Source organism: Palaemon carinicauda, chromosome 31, assembly GCF_036898095.1.
Source record: "Palaemon carinicauda isolate YSFRI2023 chromosome 31, ASM3689809v2, whole genome shotgun sequence".
In the NCBI taxonomy this organism is placed as follows: domain Eukaryota; kingdom Metazoa; phylum Arthropoda; class Malacostraca; order Decapoda; family Palaemonidae; genus Palaemon; species Palaemon carinicauda.
Genome location: NC_090755.1, coordinates 20,597,175 through 20,620,048, shown reverse-complemented (window position 1 = coordinate 20,620,048; position 22,874 = coordinate 20,597,175). Strand labels below are relative to the sequence as shown.

Genomic DNA, 22,874 nt, shown 5'->3' with positions numbered 1-22,874 from the left:
GGGTTTCTACAGCCGACTATTTCTGGTAGAAAAGGCGACGGGGGGATGGAGACCGGTGATAGACCTGTCAGCTCTCAACAAGTTTGTTTGCAAGACGGATTTCAAAATGGACACTCCGAAGTCGGTCTTGCAGTCCTTGAGGGAAAAAGACTATATGATGACCATAGACCTCAAGGACGCTTACTTTCAAATCCCGGTCCACCCCTCAAGCCGAAAGTTTCTCCGGGTGAAGTGGGGTGCCCAGATCCTGCAATTCAAGACCCTCTGCTTCGGGTTGTCAACAGCTCCCCAGGTATTCACGAGAGTCTTCACGACAGTCTCGGTGTGGGCTCACGAGCGGGGTATTCGCCTCATCCGGTACCTGGACGACTGGTTGCTCCTTTCCTCCTCAGAGGACGTTTTGAGGGAGCAAGGTGTAAAGCTGCTTCAATTTTGCAAGGATCTGGGTATCATGATCAACCCAGAGAAATCAAACCTGTCGCCCTCCACCAGGATGACCTACTTGGGGATGACACTGGATTCCCGACTAGTGAAGGCCTTTCCGTCAGAGGAACGGGTGAGCAACCTAATAAAGATCCTTCTGCCTTTCCTTTCGGGGCAACCCAGAAGAGCCAAGGCCTGGCAAAGGCTAATAGGTCATCTGGTGTCATTGGAGATACTGGTTCCCCAAGGGAGGCTCAGGCTCAGGGGTATTCAATGGAACCTGAAGGGTTGCTGGAACCAACTGGACTCGCCCCAAAAATTAATCCCAGTTCTGCCAGACACAATACCCTCCCTGGAGTGGTGGCAGTGCCGGTCGAATACGCTCAAGGGGATGCCCTTCGCGACCGAGCCTCCCGAGATGCTCCTATTCACAGACGCCTCCAACGAGGGATGGGGAGCACATCTCCTCAACGAGACGGCGAGAGAAACCTAGACGGATGTGGAGAAAGGCCTACACATCAATGTCCTGGAGTTGAAGGCAGTCCAAAAAGCTTGTCTGCAGTTCATCGAACTTCTAAGGGGAAACACTGTGCCGTTGATGTGCGACAACGCCACAGTAGTCGCGTACATAAAGAACCAAGGAGGCCTCAAGTCAAAGGAGTTGTGCGATCTCGCCCTAGAGATCCTGGATTGGGCGGAGTCGAACCAGATAGTGTTATCGGCAAGGTTCATCCCTGGAAAGAAGAACGTCCTAGCCGACGGTCTCAGCAGGATGGGTCAGATAGTGGGAACAGAATGGTCCCTCCTCCCAGAAGTAGCCAGGCTCATCATTCAAAGATGAGGGTCCCCAGTGATGGACCTCTTTTCAACCAGACTGAACGCACAACTCCCCGTGTTTTGTTCTCCTGTCCCAGACCCAAAGGCAGCCTTGGAAGATGCCTTTCAGCACAAATGGGACAACCTTGACGTGTACGCTTTTCCCCCCTTCACGTTGATCAGGTAAGTGCTCAACAGAGTAAGGGCTTCCCGAAACTTAAGGATGACTTTGGTAGTGCCCTGGTGGCCGGAGAGAGAGTGGTTCGCGGGTCTAAAAGACCTGGCATGCCTTCCTCCATGGCCACTTCCCGACAGGCCAGATCTTCTACAACAACCACACTTTCTCAGGTTCCACGACAACCCGCAGTCTCTACGCCTTCACGCCTGGAGACTATCGAGCGACTCCTGAGGAAGGAAGGATATTCGTCAGGAACTGCAGAAAAGATGTCGCGTTATCTGAGATGGTCTTCGGCAGCGGTCTACCCAGCGAAATGGGCCGCTTTTACGAAGTGGTGTGCTTCAAAGAACATCAAGCCCCTCAAAGCCTCGGTCCCAGATATCGCAGATTTTCTAGTACAGTATATCTCAGAGACGAGGTGGGGATGTCAATCCCAGCTATAAAAGGAGTATGTGCAGCCTTGGGTCAAGTTTTCCTTCTGAAGGGCATCGACCTGGGCTCCTCTAGACACATCTCTATGCTTATCAGGAGCTTTGAACAAGCCTGCCCTTCTCAAACCGTTAGGGTGCCTCAGTGGGACTTGGCTAGAGTTCTGAAGATGTTAAGTAGCCCCCCGTTCGAACCGCTGAAAGATATTGTAGACAGGGATCTCACTCTCAAGACGGTCTTTTTGTTGGCCTTGGCCTCTGCGAAAAGAGTAGGAGAGATCCATGGGCTGTCTTACGACGTCTCTCATTCGAAGGGGTGGAGAGAAATCTCCCTCAAGTTCGTCCCTTCTTTCGTGGCAAGAACCCAGAATCCAGCAGTCTGGGATCCTAAGTTCGAGGGGTTTTCAATGCCAGCCATTCCTAAGACTAGGAATCCAGAGGATTTGAGGTTGTGCCCCGTCCGTGCCGTTAGGAAGTACCTTGAGAGGACTGCACATCTCCAGCCGAGTATCAAAAGTCTTTTCGTCTCCACGGGTGTTACGAAGAAGCAGGTATCGAAGAATACCATCTCCTTTTGGTTGAGACAAGTTATTGCCAGGGCCTATAATGAGGAGGGACTGACCCTGCCAGGTACTCCTAGGCCCCATGACATTAGAGGCCTAAGCACTTCTTTAGCCTTTGAGAAGAACATGGCAGTGGGCCAGATACTTCGGGCGGGCACCTGGTCGAACCAGTCGACCTTCACTGCCCATTATCTCAAGGATTACTCAAGGAGGTCTTTGGACGGGTTTTCCATTGGGACAGTCATCTCCGCGCTCCAAGCAATTTAATGGTGAAGCCCCAGGTGCAATCGTGGATAGCAAAACCAGGAGACACAGGTTCGTTCCTTTTCACCCTAATCCCCGTTTTCCTATCCCTACCGGAGATAACCACACATATGTAACCAATGAAGAACACGTCTCTGCAACTTTGTCACTGGACTCAGCATCAGGAAATATTTTAAAGGGTGAGTACTTAGACACTAACGTGAGCTCTTTGTGTAGTTTGCCCTACCTTTCCTTTTCCAGTTTGTTTTATATAACCTAGTTCATATCTAGGTTACTTGACGTCCGCTTAGCTGGGTCTGAAGGTCAGGAAGACACTCCCACCTCCTAAAGTGTAAGTCTCCTAAGAAAGTAGTTCGAGGCAAGTCTCTGTGTTGGAACAAATCAAAAATTTTAAGTAATTTTTATTTTTCCTAACATACTTACCGAGAACTACTTTCGGGTAATGGCCCTCCCTACCTTCCCCTAGTGCCTTTCTGCCCTTGCAGGGACTTTTTGCACCATCCGAGGAACTTACTGACTAGCGAGACCCAAGCTAACGCCGACCTAGCTCAGGTCTACCCTCAGGGCACATTCTCCTTACTCCTGGGTTAGTCCTCCATAGAAAACGGAGGTAGGGTATACTACACAAAACTCTGATCGGTTGAGAGGAGATTACAGGTAACTCCTAAGAAAGTAGTTCTCGGTAAGTATGTTAGGAAAAATAAAAATTACTTAAAATTTTTGATATATTATAGAAAGAAAATTGATTAATTTTCATTAAAACAAGAGAACTCATGTGATTATTTTTTATTTTGGAATAGTAATTTAAGAAAACATAGACTTCAGAGAATTTTCAGATAAAGTGGATCTCATTTTCATGAGGTAGCCTACAGCTCCGCTGCTGAGAATACCCATTCTGATTCAACCCTTGTGGGCTTGACTGAAAGTAAAACCTTATAAAGTTTGTCAATGTTTTTTGTTCTTTGAAATGTTACCTCAAAGCTTTTGAAGTCAATGTTTAAGTTTGAAATTGCTGAAGTTTACTTTCTTAGCAGAACTTCTTGTAGCTCCTTCATGTCTAGTGAAAATTCTGCTAATAAGTGATCTTCTTTTGCTTCTTAACTCTTTTTTTTATTACAACCTCTTAAGAGCAACAAGGTTCGTGTAGGCTTACAATTTCTCTTTCTTACTGGTCCAACTGAGGTTTTCTGTGAATATCTTTTTCAAAAGTCTGTCTACATTTCCCTCGAGCATAACTTTAGAAAGATTTGAATAAATCTCGTCTTAAGGTCTTTCTAGCTGGCGTGTAAGTCATCTCCTATTTCAAAAAACTCAATTTTGTATAGGTTGGAAAAAATATAAATTGCTTTTAAAATTTTATATTTTCTCATTTAATTTTGTAGGCAAAAGTTTATGATGAAATCATGGAACAGTTCAGTAAGATAATCATCGAGGCAAGTAGCGGAACTTATGGCCTTGGTATTGCACAGGATCACCGAATGAAGCAGTACAGGTAATTTGGAGACAAAGGGATTTTTCTTAATAATTGAAATACTGTATGCTCATTAGTTTATATTGTGTGTTCTGTAAGTGCAGTACATACAGAGATTATAACATGACTTCACTTTGAAACAGGCACGTAGCAACTGCCGTTCACAATGCGTTAGCAAACATTGCAGCCAATATTCAGGGAGAAGCAGAAATGGACAAGCTACTTATGAGACTACTGGAGCTGTTTGTCAAACTGGGACTTGCAGCAAAGGAAAACTCTGAAAAGAATCCTGCAGTTTTGAAAGTAAGTTCTGATTACTTTGATCTGATACACTTGTAAAATGATTTGATTAAAGTAATTTTGTATTGTCATGGAACATGTGTATTCTAAGCATTGAGAGTTGAGATGTTAAACTTGATTCTGAAGGATTAAATGGTATTGAAATATTTGGTAATAGTTATTAAATTCCCTGATTTTTCTCACTGTCTCAAGAGTTCTTTTCTTATCTGAAAAGCCACTTTATAAGTATCACCTTTCAAATAAGTTTTTATATTATCTTGTTCATTATCATTTGGAATTTCCACTAGGTTCAAGTATTTATTTATAATATTGTATATACATTTTTCATGACCTCGACCTTCTTTCCCTGAAATAATACTGCATATAAAAAACATATAGTAATGCTACATGTAGAAATGCTTCAATCATTCTAGGCATCAAGTAGTGCGGGCAACCTTGGTGTTCTCATCCCAGTGATTGCTGTCCTTGTCCGACGTCTGCCTCATATCAAAGATCCCAAGCCAAGGCTTTTGAAGCTCTTCCGAGACTTTTGGCTCTTCTGCATAGTAATGGGTTTCACTCAGCAAGAATCAGGTTAGGCTTCAAGCAATGTATTACTTGTTAATGGAGTAGCTATTTGGTAAAAATATTCAGTTTTTTATACTATACTGTGCTGTATAGTTGATGTTTATTTATTTCACCATGAACCCATTGCTTTAACATAGCCTAGTTTGTGCATCAAATGGAATTCCAGATATCTCCTTTATCTGTAGAAATAAATGTATAGGCCTGCTATGTTTAGAGTCTGGAAATATTTAACCATACTAAAATAAGTGATAATATATGATTATAGAAGATTAATTGCATTCTCATTAGACTTTGTATGCCTTAATCAACCAGGCTTGTCATTAACTAGCCTTGATTTACCTATAAATTTGTGTATCGTTGCATTACATTTAGATAACACCAGTGGTCAGTTATGTCTTATGTTACATGACCAAGGACTGTTTATCCATAATGGAAATAAATAATTCATTTCCTACCACCTTACACTACTTTGATGTTTTTCAAGTTTGCACACATATGTTTTCAATTAAGCCAAAGTTTATAGAAATAAAGTCATAATAGGTGATGGCTTTTAATTGTTCTCATTGTAAGTGTTTCATTATAGGTTTGTGGCCACCAGAATGGCATGCAGCTGTTTGTGATATAGCTGTGGCATCTCCATTGTTGCTTTCACGTACTCAAAACCGCTCAGAAATGAAAGAACTTCGATACACATATGCAGTACGAGATGATTCAGTGTCTGTTGTAAGTACGAATACTGTGATTAAGATTTAAGTCATATCGGGTGTCTACATATTCTTTATTCAATTGAATATTTTGATACAGTAGATACTTTCATGATTATTCACAAGTTAAACTATTGGTAAAATAGTGTGGTGTACATTTAAACTAATTGCAGTCCATCATTACCAATGACATCATATGTACAAAATCCTGTCATATGCACATATCTTTCTCTACTGATAATGTATGACTTAATTGGGAAGGTTATGCTTTTAGTATATAATATTTTTAAATTCGTATTTTTTTGAAAAACTTGTTTAAGGATGAGAAAAAAATATACCGGTAGCTAAGAATTTAAGTCTCAAGATAGAGATTCAGTTTAGTAGTAACCTCTAATTTTTCAGTTCAGTATAAAGGGTAAATTTCACGTGATAGCTTTTCATGAAACTGAATAATTCTTTGTGTTAGATGGATTATAAAGGAAGAGTATATAGTTGCCTTCATTTATTAGAATAAGATACATTACATTTCAGGGAGAACTTTCAGAGTTAAGGCAGCAAATTCTCAGTCTACTAGACCATCCAGCTGATGTGACACCAATTGTAAATAAGCTGACTTTTTCTCAGTGTATCTATGTTCTCTCGGTATATCGCGCAGAAGCTCTTAGGTGAGTCCAATCCTTCAGGGTACAAAGTCTGAAGATCTAGACATTAAGCAATTTATTACATTAGGCATCAGCACACTTTCTGTTGCTTTGAAAAGTTTTTATTTTATCAAATTATGTTAAAGATTTATAGAAGTAGTGCAATGTATTTACAGTATTGCTAAGTTTATAATTAATATTCATCTCTATTTAGGTATTATTTTACATTATTTGCCCTTTTGATGTTAGTCCCAAGATATTTTGGTTAAAGTTTGTTCCTTCATGTCAAATAAACCTTTGTCCTTTAATTAGGGAGATTATTTTGGCGCAAGCAGGAATAAGTCGTTGAAATGAATAACGAACAGTTATCTAACTGGAAAGGGTGTAAGGCCAGAAGCCCTGCCCCCCTTCCAGTTGACTTATCACTCATTTATGCTTTGATTGCTGTGGCGTACAGATGTACTTACAATGCTTATCAAAATCGGGGATTCTTTCTCTTACAGTGATTGGTTGTTGTGAATAATGGAATGGAATCAAGAAATTCATGTTTGCCAGGGGGAGGATGGATGCTGCAACCTCTTCATGGTGAAGCCGGCTGTAGATCAGCACTCCTTATGTACTTTGTGTTAGGAGCATATCTGTTCGCAGGCATCCCCTTGTGCCGAGTGTCGATCGTGGCCTCCTGTGCAGTGGCAGGCTTATACCCTGAATGGGAAGAAGCACGTGAGGCGTTCGTAGGAGTCTGACAGGGCAAAACCCAATAAGACACCAGCAAAGGCTTCTGCCAATACTGCCTCCTCATGGGGTGTCTGCTCCTGTTGCGCTGCGCTTACTCCGCAAGGGTTAGGAGAGCGTGGATTTACATCACCATCCTTTTCATGCTTTGTTGTTATACTGGGAACCCCAAGCATTTGCTGCACCCATTCTGAGGCTGAGGGATCTTCTGTGCTGACCATTCAGACTGTTGACGACCAGTTTAACCTAAAGAAAGGCTAGGGTTCCTCAAGTCTTTCAGGTAGGCCTTCCGTGACTATTTTGAGGGAGGTGGTAGCCAAGGCTACGTCTCCCCCAATACCCCTGTGCAGGTGTGGGATCTTGTGTCTGCTGTGGTGGCAGTTGTGAAGGGCATGGTACATCTTTTGAGTATTAGGAACTTCAGTGGTTGGGGGCTATTACCCTATGCTCAGTAAGAAGGAAAGGGGAAGTGTGTTCCCCTTGTTCCTGGTGTAACCCTGATCCTTGACCCAGTGCCAATGCTTCTCAGCCCTTCCCTTGTGTTCTTCTCTCCGACCATTGTTCCAGCAGTCCAGGGTCTGTTCTTCCTCACTCAGTGTCATTTGTTGTCCTAACGAGAGGGGTCATTGTGCCTTGTAAATTTTCCTTCCCATACCCCTGTGACAGTGTGCCCTAGTGTTGTTGCTCCTGTGAGAGCAATCCATGTAGTTTTTTCCCCGGTGGGATTGTCGTCATCAGTGGTCAATCAGACCTCAAACTCTCTGTTTACAGAGCCAGAAAGAGGAAGAAACTTGCACATTTTTCCTCGCCATCCTACTCCTCCTCCTCGTTTTCCTCTTCTGCGTCCTCTGACTCCAATTACTACTCCTCACTTCAGTTGAAGAAGAGGAGGGCGAGGTCGAAGAACTCCAAGAAGGCTAGCTGTAGCTACAGCGACAGGGCTGCACGTGACACCCCCTCTCTTTCGAGAGGGGTGGACAATACCACTGTGGTTCCCGGCCGCCACGGCCCCACGGGGCTTGGTGTCTCGGTTCACCGGGACCATGGTCCAGATCCCTGAGTTAGAGAGTTCATTTGTGGTGGTCTTTGCTCTCATTTATGAGTGCAATGGCCATGGGGAAGATGACCGTGGCTCCATCTTTGAGGAGGACTTTGGTAATAGATCAGCATCTTCGTTCTCCTCAAGGATCGAAGCACTCGTTGGAGTTGTCCTGGTAAGATATTATAGACCTGGCTTTGGAGGGGTTGGATAATCAGATCTGTGGATTTGAGAACTCTACACCCCAGATCTTGCCTCCTTCCCTCTAGGTTGCAGAGGTTCTATACACAGTAGGCCAGTCAGTTTGTGCTCTAACAGGGACCTCTCACTGGAGTGACTAAAGGATGAAGATACATTTTCGGCCTTGTGAGTCAATAGTCATGAAGGATTTGGCCTTGACCTCTCTCAATGCTGTGTCCTGGCTCGACCAGTGGTTGGGTGTAGTGATGAGATTATCAACCACGGAGGTTTTGGAGAAGTACAGTACAAGAGCTTTGTGCTATGTGGCGGGAGGATGTCACCTTCCTGATTCACTAGGCAGCAAATCTTTATGCTAATTGGATGTTAAAAAAGGACACTGTAGTCTCCCTCTTCTCAAATCCCATCTCAGAACAATTTAGCCCTGAGGTAGCATCAGTGTTTACTAACTCATTGGTGCAGGATGTATTACATAGGTTTAAGGGGGCTGACCAGAATGCCAATATATGGAGTTATAGGAAGAAAAATAGCTGAAAAAATTCACTGAGCTTCATATGGCAATGGAGAATGTGTATATAAAATATTTTTTCAAAATTCATCTTACTTTCGTAGTTACAGGGTAATTAGTAAAAGTAACTCAATGATTAATAGGATTAAGGATAAAACAGAGAATGCAATCTTGGAAGTACAGGGTGGTTTTAGAAGAGGTAGGGGTTGTATGAATCAGATTTTTACAGTTAGGCAGATATGCGAGAAATATTTAGCAAAAGGTAAGGAGGTGTATGTTGCGTTTATGGATCTGGAGAAAGCATATGATAGAGTTGATAGGGAAGCAATGTGGAATGTGATGAGGTTATATGGAGTTGGTGGAAGGTTGTTGCAAGCAGTGAAAAGTTTCTACAAAGGTGGTAAAGCATGTGTTAGAATAGGAAATGAAGTGAGCGATTGGTTTCCGGTGAGAGTGGGGCTGAGATAGGGATGTGTGATGTCACCGTGGTTGTTTAACTTGTATTTGTTCCGTAACCGAAATACAAACCACGCTATTTACATTGGGTTTACCTTTTAGCGCAGCTGAAATGACGAGCCAATAGTTTTAACTAGGGTTAATTACCCCCGCGCTAGTTAGCGGGGGGTAGGGGAAGGGTAGCTTGCTACCCCCCCCCCCTCCCCCCCCCCCCCTCCCCCTCCCCCCCCCCCCACACACCGGTGACTTGCTTCACTTCACTTTTGGCTCGGCGGTGATCAGACGTGTCTGCTCATCGTCCTCGTGACAGCCTTTAATTTTTCTGCTTTTTCTTTCTACAGCGTGTGTGACCAAGGAAGTTGACCTTCATTATTATTATTTTACAATGCGTACATCCCCTGGAGTTGCCGGTCGTCCTTGTGGGACCTTTATGTCGGACGTAGCTACGGACCCGCACACCCTTTGCCCTCAATGTCGGGGCCGACGGTGTGACCAGGAGAACATGTGCCGTGAGTGCAGGGAGTGGTCTGCCTCCCAGTGGGAGAGGTTTGGCCGCCGGCGTAAGAATAAGTCCAGGAGAGACCGTTCTCCTTCGGTATTAGCCTTGAAGGAGGAAGGTTCTCGGGATTCTTCTTCCGCCGCCCAAACCTCCTCCGAAGCTCCCCCTCGTCCGGCTCCTAAGGAGAGTCGGCCGAGTGGTAGCGCAGGGGGTTAAGAGGCGCCTTTTTGGATCTTCTTCCTCCGAAGGGGACTCTCCTCGTCAGCCTCAACCTACAGCTCCGTCTTCCTTGGACCTCTCTGCAGACCGTTCACCAACTCCTGCCAGATGTTCACCTTCTGGAGAACTCGTCACCCGACGGGCAACGGTCCCTTCGGGGCAAAGGGATTCTTCCCTTCCATGAGCAGTTCTAGGGCACAGGCGCTCTCCTGCTCATCAGCGCTCTCCTGCTCGCCAGCGCTCTCCTGATCGTCAGCGCGCTCCTGCTCGTCGGGGCTCTCCTGCTCGTCAAGACTCTCTTGCTCGTCGGCTCTCACCTGCTCGTCGGCGCTCTCCTGATGTTCGCCCTCCTCGCCAGCGCTCTCCTGCTCGTCAGCTCTCTTCTGAACGTCAGCGCTCATTTGAGGATCATCGCCGTGCGGTCTCTGACCATCCTACAATTCCTGCTGAGCTCCCTGCTCACCATTAGTCTTCTGATTCTGTGGCTACGCAACATCATTCTGCGCGTGTGTCAAAAGCACATGTTCACCAACGCGCCAGCGATCTTCCTGTTCCTGCTCGTGAACGCGCCGCGCCACCTGTCCTTTCACAGGACACGCGTCGACCTCCTGCTCGCCAGCGATCTCCTGCTCGCCAGCGATCACCTGCTCGCCAGCGATCACCTGCTCGCCGGCGATCACCTACGCGCCGGCGATCACCTGCTCGCCAGCGTGCACAGGCGGTTTTAGTATCGCCTATTCTCCAGCGTTGTCCCACGCGTCAACGATCGCCTACGCGCCAGCGTTCACCTGCTTGTCAGCACGCACAGGCGATTTTAGTATCGCCTATTCACCAGCGTTCTACGCGTCAGCGATCACCTGTTTCTCGGCGATCTCCGGACCGCCCGCGTGTGTTACAGCCTGCGCGCCAACGTTCTCTAACGCTTCTGAAGGAACATGGTTCGCCAGCTACTAGCTCGCCATTGCGCGATCGCTCACCTGCGCATGCTGCTCGCCATCGCTCGCCAACGCGTTGCCATGCCACAACGCGCCATCGCCTACCTGCGCGTCAGCGCTCACCAGCTCATCACCCATCGCCTGTTGATCCACATCGCCAGCGGTCTTCCTCACCCACGCGGCAGCGCGTTTTCTCGCCGTCGCGCCAACGCTTGCGTTCGCCGCCTCAGACACGCGTTCATTCACCTGCCCACCCTCGCGCCCACTCGCCTGCGCGCCCGCGCTACCGCTCGCCTGCGCGCCCACGCGATCGTTCGCCTGCGCGCCCGCGCAACCGCTCGCCTGCGCGCCCGCGCGCCCGCGCGATCGTTCGCCTGCGCGCCCGTGCGACCGCTCGCCTGCGCGCCCGCGCGATCATCCGCCTGCTCGCCCGCGCTACCGCGCGACCATTCGCCCTCGCGCGACCATCGTTCGCGGCGAATTCCGCAGCCGGTGGTAGCAGCAGGAACGCGTGTTCCTAGACGACGCTCGGGATCGCCTACACCCAAACACAGGTTGGTAGTGCAGGACAAGGATACTACTGAGGAAAGGTTAGTACATCATTCTTCCCCACCTTCTTTTCAGGCAGGTACTGTGGTGTCCACTCCAAAGGATCGCCCGATCCCTTTCCCTTTAGCGAGGATTTCGGACTCTGTGTCCTTGGAGCAACAGACTTGGTTTGGTCCTCTGGCGCGGGCGTTAGTGAGGGTTATGAAACCAGCACTCGCCGACCAGGGTAACAAACCAACAGTTGTCTCTCCTACGCTGAAGAGAAAGAGAGGAGTGGACTTCGTGGTGACTTCCCCCAGGGCGAAGTTGGTACCCAAGAGGTCGGTCGCGAAGGCCCCTTCTCCTGCCCGAGTGCTTTCTCCTTCTCCCGTGGACGAGGCCTTTCCGTCCTCAGGTGAGTCCAGTGGGGCGGTAGTCTTCCCCTCGGCACCAAGGTGGGACACTTCGCTTCATGCAGGAGAATCGTCTCGTGAGGAAGGGGCCCCTCGAACCTCGTTGTTGGGATCCTGTATCCCTCCCAGGAGGGAATCCAAGGACTCCAAGACCATCCCTAAATCCTCTGCAAGGATTCGCCAGGAACCCACGACTACCCAGGGGAATGTCCACGTTTCACCCCAGGAAGAGATCCCTGGGGCAGGAGACTTAGCTGCCAGCCCGCAGGGAGGAGAACAGCAGGAATCCGAACATGCCTTCTGGCAGGTCCTAAGCCTGATAAGGCAACTTAACGGGCTTATGGATCCAGTCATCGCCCCCCGGTGAAGGCAAAGACACGATTTTGGATGAAGTGTTTGAAGTTTTGAAGGCCCCTAAGACCAGTGCGGCTCTGCCCTGGTCTCGGGGGCTGAAAAGTGCCAGGGCTAGGGCCAACGCTCAGCTCGCACTTCTTGCCTCCTCCAGTCGTTCCACTGCCGGGAACAAGCTCATCCCTCCTCCTCGTCTTCAGCAGAGGAGGTATTTCAAGATCCTGGGTGAGCCCAACCTCGCTCTTCCTCTCCATCACTCTGTGGAGGAGCTGGCGAAGGGAATTCCCCTTGAGAAGCTCTCTGCCCGGCAGGTGTCGTTCTCGGCGGCAGAGATCCTTAGCCACGAGAAGGTCGCTAAGTGTGCCATGCAGGCCACTTCGTGGCTGGACTTTTGGCTAATATCTCGGCATCCTATTGCGATCGGAGGACTTGTCCAAGGAGACCAATAGGAAGGCCCTGGAGACCTTCTTGCTCTCGGGCACCCGCTCCATCAAGTTTTTGGCGCAACAGGTTACCACCCTGTGGGCCAACTCGGTGTTGAAGCGTCGCGATACTGTGTCCGAGAGATTCCATCCGAAGGTCCCCGCCGTGGATGTGTGTAGGCTCCGACATGCTTCCCTTCTGGGGGAGAACCTGTTTGAGCCTCAAGACATGGAGCGAACGGCTGAGAGGTGGAGGAAATCCAGCACGGACTCCCTCCTCCATAGGGCCCTTACAACTCGGCCCTATAAGCTTCCAGCCCCGCCACAACAGCAGCAACAGCCTCGTAAGGCTCCCAAACAGGCACCGGCAGTTAAGAAGGTGGTGTCTAAGCCCCAGCCCTTTCCAGCCAAGGTCAAGAGGGGCGGTAAGTCCTCCAGGGGAGGCAAGACTCTTAGGGGTGGCGGCCGCGGCCGCAAGCCCTATGGGTGGCAGTCCCCCTGCGTGTCCACCTGTGGGGGGATGCCTTCAGCGTTGCGTCCGCAGGTGGCAGCAACACGGGGCCGATGCTTGGACGGTCTCAGTGATCGGCCAAGGCTATCGCGTCCCGTTCACAACATCTCAACCTCCCCTGACAGCGAATCCAGTGTCGTTGAGCTCCTATGCCACGGGATCGGCAAAGGGGCTGGCCCTTCAGGCCGAAGTCGAGACCATGCTTGAGAAGGGTGCTCTTCAAGAGGTCGTGGACGGCTCCCCAGGCTTCTTCAGTCGACTCTTTCTTGTAGAGAAGGCTACTGGAGGCTGGAGACCCGTCATCGATCTCTCAGCTCTGAACGGGTTTGTCAAGCAAACCCGGTTCAGCATGGAGACAGCAGACACGGTCAGACTTGCGGTGAGACCACAAGACTTCATGTGCACACTGGATCTAAAGGACGCGTACTTCCAGATCCCAATCCATCCGTCTTCCAGGAAGTACCTGAGATTTTGCCTAGACGACAAAATCTACCAGTTCAAGGTGCTGTGTTTCGGTCTCTCCACAGCTCCTCAGGTGTTCACCAGAGTGTTCACTCTGATTTCATCTTGGGCGCACAGGAACAGCATTCGTCTCCTTCGTTATCTGGACGATTGGCTGATCCTAGCAGACTCGGAGTCGACCCTTCTTCGGCACCGAGACAGGCTTCTGGATCTTTGCCAGGATCTGGGGATCGTGGTAAACCTCGAGAAGTCCTCTCTGCAGCTGTCCCAACGACTGGTTTATCTAGGCATGCTAATAGACACCAATCTCCACAAAGCCTTTCCATCAGACGACCGGATAGCAAGACTGAGGAGGGTGGCGGAACCCTTCCTCAGGCGAGAAGAACTCCCCGCCCAATCGTGGTTGCGTCTCTTAGGTCACCTATCCTCCCTGGCCCGTCTGGTTCCAAACAGCCGCCTCAGGATGAGATCCCTTCAATGGCGGCTCACGTCCCAGTGGAATCAAGGATCCGATTCCCCGGACATTCTGATCCCAATGGGGTCTCTGGAACAGACGGACTTGCGGTGGTGGCTGGTCGACGAGAACCTGCGGAAGGGAGTGAGTCTTCTCGTCCTCCCCCCGGAATTGACTCTGTTTTCGGACGCGTCAAAAGAAGGGTGGGGGGCGCACGTTCTGAACCAGAGGGCCTCAGGCCTTTGGTCAGAATCAGAAAAGTGCCTACACATCAACCTACTAGAATTGAAGGCCGTCTTTCTGGCTCTTCAGCAGTTCCAACGGTCCCTGGCGGGTCACTCCGTGGTGGTGATGAGCGACAACACCATGGTAGTGGCTTATATCAACAAGCAGGGAGGCACTTTTTCGCAGCAGCTATCCCATCTTGCAGTAGAGACTCTGAGGTGGACCGAAACCCACTCGATAACACTATCAGCTCGCTTCATTCCTGGCAAGAGGAATGTGCTCGCCGACAGTCTGAGCAGGGCCTCGCAGATAGTGAGTACCGAGTGGTCTTTGGATCCTCAGATAGCCAACAAAGTCCTGACTTTGTGGGGTTCCCCGACTGTGGACTTGTTCGCGACAGCTTTGAACTTCAAGCTGCCCCTGTACTGCTCCCCAGTCCCGGACCCCAAGGCACTCTGGCAAGATGCTTTCCAGCAACGGTGGGACAACATCGATGTGTACGCCTTCCCACCATTCTGTCTGATGAGAAGGGTGCTCAACAGGACCAGACTATCGGTCAACTGTTCAATGACTCTGGTAGCTCCGCTATGGCATCACGCGGAATGGTTTCCGGACCTTCTGCAGCTCCTGACGGAGCTCCCGAGAGAGCTTCTCAGACAACCCCACTCCGGCGTCCCTTACAGGGCCGTAGCCTCGCTTCGGCTTCACGCCTGGAGACTATCCAGCGTCTCCTCGCGGAGAGAGACTTTTCGCAACAGGTTGCGGAGAGAATGTCTCGGCACCTGCGAAGGTCCTTTGAGGGAGTCTACCAAGCATAGTGGAGAGTCTTTTGTGGTTGGTGTCGTGGAAGGGGTATCTCTCCACTCGATGCCACTATTCCAGCAATAGCGGACTTCCTCGTTTATCTGCGGGAAGAAATGCGCCTTTCTGTCTCGGCAGTGAAAGGCTATTGCTCAGCCTTAAGCTTGGCCTTCAGACTGAAGGGCGTGGATATTTCTTCATCGCTAGAACTCTCTTTACTTATACGTAGCTATGAGCTTACCTGCCCCCAGTCGGAAGTAAGACCCCCTCCTTGGAACGTGGTTCGAGTCCTCAGGTCTCTTAAGAGACCTCCCTTCGAGCCATTACGCCAGGCCTCCGATCGCCACCTGTCTTGGAAGACGGCTTTCCTACTCGCTTTGGCTTCGGCCAAGCGGGTTAGTGAACTTCATGGTCTCTCGTACGACATTGCTCATTCAAGGGGATGGGGGGAGGTAACGTTCAGGTTCGTCCCTGAGTTTGTTGCCAAGACTCAGAATCCTGGAGTGCCACATCCTCGGTTCGACTCTTTCAGGATCGCGAGTCTCCGTTCTGTAACAAGCGACCCAGACCAGCTGCTACTATTTCCAGTGAGGTGTCTGAGGCACTACTTGCAGAGAACGGCTGCAGTCCGTCCTCAAGTGCGAGCTTTGTTTGTGAGCACAGGCAGGACTAAGAGGAGGGTCACCAGGAACACCATCTCAGCTTGGATTCAAAGGGTTATCCACCATGCCCTGAATCCTGACCCTCCTCCGTCACGTCGCCCTCGAGCCCACGATGTCAGGGGTATTGCTACATCCCTGGCCTTCAAGAGAAACTTCTCTGTGACGCAGGTACCTCAAGCTGGGGTCTGGAAGCGTCAAACGACATTCACAGCCCACTACCTGCAAGACGTGACCCACAGGAGCCTCGATACATTTTCTGTCGGCCCTGTGGTGGCTGGACAACAGCTGGTCTAACCTCAGGCTCCTTTTTGGACAAGTAGCAGTAGGTTGAGGGCGTTGTTACCCGGTCTTAGTCTGCGTGAATGAAAGAGTATGTCTGACCCTTACTTCTTTCTTCATTCTCCCCTCTCTTGGGGAAGCAGCATCCTGGTCCTCGCATAGCTGACCTCGACCTCTGCAGGTAACCCATGCTTCTTTGTGGTCCTAGTATTAAGCTTAATACTGTTGCGTCTCCCATACCCTGACGAGGTGGTATTGGGAACGTCCTATCCTAGAATTCCTATCTGAAGGTCTCAAGGTCAACTTCATAGGACGAGTCACACTCTCCTCCACACACTGCTTATGTAGGCCACTCGTTCCTAGCGATGCTAGGAACTTGTGAGGTACAGGGGCTCCCTCTCTCTAGTGCTACTCACTGAGGGATCGAGCCCCCGGGCAAGCCGAAGTCAGTAAGGCTGGGGACTTTCCACCCTTCCTAAGGGGTAAGTCACCCAATGTAAATAGCGTGGTTTGTATTTCGGTTACGGAACAAATGACAAATTCGAAGATTATTTGTATTTTTCCTAACCATACAAACCTTAGCTATTTACACATATGTGCCCGCCATCCCTGACCCCCAAGTCAAGTCCTACCTCTAAGTGAAGTGAAGCAAGTCACCTGTGTGTGGGGGGGGGAGGGGTAGCAAGCTACCCTTCCCCTACCCCCCGCTAACTAGCGCGGGGGTAATTAACCCTCGTTAAAACTATTGGCTCGTCATTTCAGCTGCGCTAAAAGGTAAACCCAATGTAAATAGCTAAGGTTTGTATGGTTAGGAAAAATACAAATTATCTTCGAATTTGTCATGTTGATGGAGTGGTGAGAGAGGTGAATGCTCAAGTGCTTGGACGAGGATTAAAACTGGTAGGCGAGAATGATCATGAATGGGAGGTAAATCAGTTGTTGTTTGCGGATGATACTGTACTGGTAGCAGACACATAAGAGAAGCTTGACCGACTAGTGACAGAATTTGGAAGGGTGTGTGAGAGAAGGAAGTTGAGAGTTAATGTGGGTAAGAGTAAGGTTATGAGATGTACGAGAAGGGAAGGTGGTGCAAGGTTGAATGTCATGTTGAATGGAGAGTTATTTGAGGAGGGGGATCCGTTTAAGTACTTGGGGTCTGTTGTTGCAGCAAATGGTGGAGTGGAAGCAGATGTACGTCAGAGAGTGAATGAAGGTTGCAAAGTGTTGGGGGCAGTTAAGGGAGTAGTAAAAAATAGAGGGTTGGGCATGAATGTAAAGAGAGTTCTATATGAGAAAGTGATTGTACCAACTGTGATGTATGGATCGGAGTTGTGGGGAATGAAAGTGATGGAGAGACAGAAATTGAATGTGTTTGAGATGAAGTGTCTAAGGAGTATGGCTGGTGTATCTCGAGTAGATAGGGTTAGGAACGAAGTGGTGAGGGTGAGAACGGGTGTAAGAAATGAGTTAGCGGCTAGAGTGGATATGAATGTGTTGAGGTGGTTTGGCCATGTTGAGAGAATGGAAAATGGCTGTGTGCTAAAGAAGGTGATGAATGCAAGAGTTGATGGGAGAAGTACAAGAGGAAGGCCAAGGTTTGGGTGGATGGATGGTGTGAAGAAAGCTCTGGGTGATAGGAGGATAGATGTGAGAGAGGCAAGAGAGCGTGCTAGAAATAGGAATGAATGGCGAGCGATTGTGACGCAGTTCCGGTAGGCCCTGCTGCTTCCTCCGATGCCTTAGATGACCGCGGAGGTAGCAGCAGTAGGGGATTCAGCATTATGAAGCTTCATCTGTGGTGGATAATGTGGGAGGTTGGGCTGTGGCACCCTAACAGTACCAGCTGAACTCGGCTGAATCCCTGGTTAGGCTGGAGGAATGTAGAGAGTAGAGGTCCCCTTTTTTTTTGTTTCTTTGTTGATGTCGGCTACCCCCCAAAATTGGGGGAAGTGCCTTTGGTATATGTATGTATGTAACTCAATTTAACCATAATCATTGTTCCCTACAAGAAAATGCAGGATTTCTGCTATTATCATAAATATTGATAATTATTACATTTTAATGTAAAAGAAAGTGTGAACAATGGCATCTGAATAACTTCCAAAAGTCGCAGACGGTAAATTACACCTTCGCCCTTCAGTACTACCACAAACCTGAGAGAGAGTGCATGCCTGAGTTTGACCTCTGAGATTCACTCATTTTTACTTATGCTTTTCTCGTTTTCGGCAAGAATTTTATCATTTCAAAGAGAAAAAGACAATTTCAACATCTTGCCAAATAAGGAAGAAGAAAATTTGCTCTATTAAGAGTTCAGAAGAGGGTAATATCGGTAGTGCACACAGAGAGAGAGAGAGAGAGAGAGAGAGAGAGAGAGAGAGAGAGAGAGAGAGAGTGAGTGAGTGAGTGAGTGAGTGTTAGTTGTTTGTATGGAAAAGCGAGGGCCTTGCCTGATACGAGCAAAAGAAGCAAGATATTGATTGAGCAAAAGGATTTTATTTATGAGTAAATTATGATAAATAACTTTGTTTTTATTTATCATTATCAAAAAAGGAGCATAAAATTCATAATAATCAGGATTTATTAATATTGTCTTTGTAAAAATACAAAAAAGACTTTGAACGCCCTCTGACATTCACTAATTTTTACGTTTTTTTTTTTTTTTTTTTCATTTTCGGCAAGAATTCTATCATTTCAAAGAGGAAAAGACAATTTCAACATCTTGCTAACATAAGGAAGAAGGAAATTTGCTCTATTAAGAGCAGAAGTGGGTAATGAGAGAGAGAGAGAGAGAGAGAGAGAGAGAGAGAGAGAGAGAGAGAGAGAGAGAGAGAGAGAGAGAAAGAATCTTCATTTATGATTAGATTATGAAAAAATAGCTTTGTTTTCTTTTATTGATACCTAAAAAAGAACATAAAATTCATAATAATCTTGATTTATTAATATTGTCTTTGTAAAAATACAAAGAAAAGCTTTGAACGCATGTATCTCAAAACTATACTTATTGACCTTCAAATTCAATAGTCCCCCCTAGTTTTAAAGATATAGCATTGAAATTTGGCATATAACTTAGAAATACATTTTAAAACAATGAAAAAGCCATTTTTTCCAATTTCTGTTTCATATTTTTTTCTTTATTTTTTCCCCTGATTTTTAGGGTTTATTTTTTTTTTACCATAATGAAAAGTCATATCTGGCAAAAAAATGTATTTTAGAAAAAAAAAACTCTTCATATTATTGGAGGTCTATATCAGGTCTATATAGGGTAGTAATCTTAGATCTTAGTGATAATCATCAAGGGATGAGATAGAATTTGAAAGACAGTAATTTTCACGATATATCGGCCTGGCATTGCAAAACCGAAGGTCAGAGGCAAAAACCCTATGCAGTTTGAAGATGACCTAAGTCACCTTATTAAGTGGTGTGAATATCAAAGTCCTGTCATTAAAAATTGGCATTAGCCACTCGGACCCCTTAATTATTGCTAATGAGGCATTTAAGAGACAAAACCATGAATGTGTGTGAATTGGTCCTGCATTAATTCCATTTCTTTTATCCTTTTGTGAGACAGAGTGTATGTATTAATCCTCCTCCTCCTCCTCCTCGCAGAATAATGTAATATGTTTTTTTTTCTCCTGACAGGGTGAGAAGTTCTCCTGAGGCTTATTTCAACCCTATGTTTGAGTATCTCTTAGATCCTGCAATTCAGAATGATAAGTATGAAATGTGGACATGTATTAATAGGTAAGAAAAAATAGAAATTCTGTGAATGAATAGCATTAATATTAAGCAAAGTATTATTGATTTTAGTGTAACTTTGTTTACAGTAAAAGAAATAAAGCATTGTTTCAAGTAGTGGTTTATTAGTTATTATATATGCAGGAAGTTTATCTATTTACTGTATTATAGTAGAGTAGTGTACCAGTTTTTAAGAAGGATTGCCACTTTTATTTAAAAAACTGTTTGATTTACATTATTTTGTATACCTTGTATACATTAGTATTACAACAGTTTTACCAATATTTAGTGTATTGGGTAGAAATGTTTTTAGTAATCAGTTTAAGAAACTAATTTCTTGGCTAATTCTACATCAATTGTCACCAAAATGTTCATGTATATTACTTATAACAATGTAAAATTTAATTAATCTCAATTTTTGTACTTAACCTTCATTTTGAAAAGGAGAAAAATTCTTTTGAATTTTAGATTTTTTTTAAGTAGAAATTGAAGAAAAGGTCTCATAAAATCTTTAGCCAAATTGTTTTTTAATATATTATGCTTTCTTTAAGTATATAATATTGTATTGAAATTAGCACTTAAAAACTGTAGATATTATATGAATTGAAAGAAACTTGAAACTGAAATATCTGCCCTTAAATATTTTCACGGGATTTTTGTATTACATTTAATCGAGATATGACACAAGATTTTTCTGGAGGGAATGCTACCTTCCTTTGTATTTCTTTAGGTATATTTAGTTTAGAAATTGACCAATAAAGCTGTAATTTGATAAGTGAAAAAGGAACAGTATGCTCAATTAAAGACATTACTGTATGTGTATGTCCTCTTACAATAAAGAACTATGATAGGTAAATTGTCAGAGTCAAGTAACACTAGTTGAATACTTATTTTATTTTAGCTCTCAGTAGTGTATAGATTTTAGAAATTGACCTATAAAGGACTAAGTGTGTATTCATATCATATATAACAAAAAAAACAGTATGCCCAGATTTTGACCTTCATTGGTTATATTTTATTGCAATGAAATATGATAAAGCAAATAATATTAATATGCTGTATGCTCAAATACTTATTTAGCGTTATGGTAGCTTGAAAGTAAATATATAATCACTCAAGCATAAAGACTGTACCAATAAACCAGATAAGAAAAAATGCTCATGTTTAATGTGATACTTTGTCAAACTCACTGTGAAGGAATGGGCATTGTTACTAGAATAGTAGATGGAATACACTTTGCACTTTGTTGCCAGACATGAGCATATTATGTCACTATAGGATCATGTATCATGCATTTCTATAAAAAGAGGCATATTTCACACCTCTTCAATGGTCCAAAAGACTGAAAGAATTTGAAGTAGAAAATAGGCTGTAACTTTGTTATTATTGAAATTTATTAATTAAACGTAGTAACATGAAAGTTCAGAAGCAGTTGATCATGATTTTAAAAATTTTGATTTTTTCATGCCTGAAAGCAATCCCATTTCTATAACAGTTATATTTTAGGTGTAACAAAACTACAATTTGTTTGGTGCAATAATAGAGTGTATAGTCAGAATTCCTATTCTTCCCTTAAAGATTCTGTTTTCATTCCTTTACTTTAGAGAGGTTGTAGTAGTTGTTTCTTATGGGCTATTCATAATGCATGTGTTTATTTTTTGGAAAATTTCAAAAGATACACCTGATAAATTTTAACATCGTAATGTATTTTGTTTTGTTTAGAGTCAGTGAAAAGGTGTTCAGCATATTCTTGGAAAGAGTAAGCCACCAGCCACGTGATGAACAGCTTGTAAAACTGCTTGTGCTCCATGCTCAGTTCCTGTTGACACATTTCAACCATACTCAGGTCAAGATCAGACGTGTAGCAGACAAGTTGCTGTCCAAGCTTGTTGACAGGTGAGTCAGAATTTAACTTGGTTTATTCTACTTACCTTTTATTTCATCCAATCTTTTTAATATGCAAAGTAGCCTTGATGCACCATCTCTTAACTATTTTTTTTCATCAAAAGCATTTTTCTTGACCGAAACTTTCATCTCCAAATTTTCTTGACCTTCCACCCTGACAGGTTCCTCCCATCCTCTCTACATTTACTCCTCATCCATCATTACTTCCTTGTCACCCATCATTAGCTCCTCCTTAACTATCATTACTTCCTCCTCACCAATCATTGTCTCATGACCATATCATACTAATTATTTCAATGAAATCACCCTGAAGTTCATTACTATTTATTCTTTGTATGAAAACTTTGGTCACAATAAATAAGAAAACAAAACAAAAATTGAAACTGTATAAAGATTATGTACACCATTTGTTCTTTCTGAAAAGACAATGTGTGGGATGTTGTATTATTGTAAACAATGGGATGGAGCACCAATATCAACACTTTCCCCCAATTTTGGTTTTTATTGCTCCTGAACTTGTGCCAAAAGCATATGCAAGCTAGTTTCCTTTTTCTGTTTACTTATATATTAAGAATGAGTTATATTCAGTTTGATAGAATTTATGGCATCTTTAAATATATCATGTGCAAAATGTAAAGTGAACAGGCTATCGGCAAAATTAAATAATCATTCAATATGTATTTGTTACTGAGGATTTGCATGTTTTTTTCTAGTTTGGTGTACCAAGTTAAAAGTTATCGAAAGAGTTGATGCTATCATGTCTGAAGATAATTGACTCTTTCAAAATATAGTGAAAGTAAATCAAAGAATAGGAGAAAAAGTGGTAATTTGTTGACAAATATTTAAGTGTCCCCTTCTGACGATTCCTCTGCCCTTCAGGCTACAGCTGTAAAAATATGCTTAGTTTGTGTTTTAGGTGTACATATTGTAGAAGAATTTGACATAAATTATTTTGGGAGAAATTAGGTCTGATATTTTAGACTGTTGGGTAGGTAATATTGAAAGGTTGAAGGAATCTCTTCAACTTTGTATAATATCACCCGAGGTAGTAGAGATTCCAAATATTTCTTCATGGCCTTAATCTTCCTCTAGTGGACCAGGCTTTGTCTACTTCTTAAACAGTGCATATGTCTGCTTCTGCCACTTATGTTCTTCCTTTGAAAAGGGTGAAAAGGGTCTTGC

General features: G+C 45.2%; 1 protein-coding gene across 5 annotated transcripts in view; it reads left to right on the top strand.

Moving 5' to 3' along the window:
• Pi4KIIIalpha (phosphatidylinositol 4-kinase III alpha) overlaps nucleotides 1-22,874 on the top strand; it is a 303,864-nt gene that overhangs the window by 141,716 nt on the left and 139,274 nt on the right. For all 5 annotated transcript variants that reach the window (XM_068355017.1, XM_068355020.1, XM_068355018.1 and 2 more), the window contains 7 exons: nucleotides 4,055-4,164; nucleotides 4,287-4,446; nucleotides 4,857-5,016; nucleotides 5,594-5,733; nucleotides 6,246-6,379; nucleotides 19,692-19,793; nucleotides 21,510-21,683. In XM_068355017.1, the coding sequence (XP_068211118.1) occupies nucleotides 4,055-4,164; nucleotides 4,287-4,446; nucleotides 4,857-5,016; nucleotides 5,594-5,733; nucleotides 6,246-6,379; nucleotides 19,692-19,793; nucleotides 21,510-21,683 (980 nt within the window). The remainder of the gene's footprint in view (nucleotides 1-4,054; nucleotides 4,165-4,286; nucleotides 4,447-4,856; nucleotides 5,017-5,593; nucleotides 5,734-6,245; nucleotides 6,380-19,691; nucleotides 19,794-21,509; nucleotides 21,684-22,874) is intronic.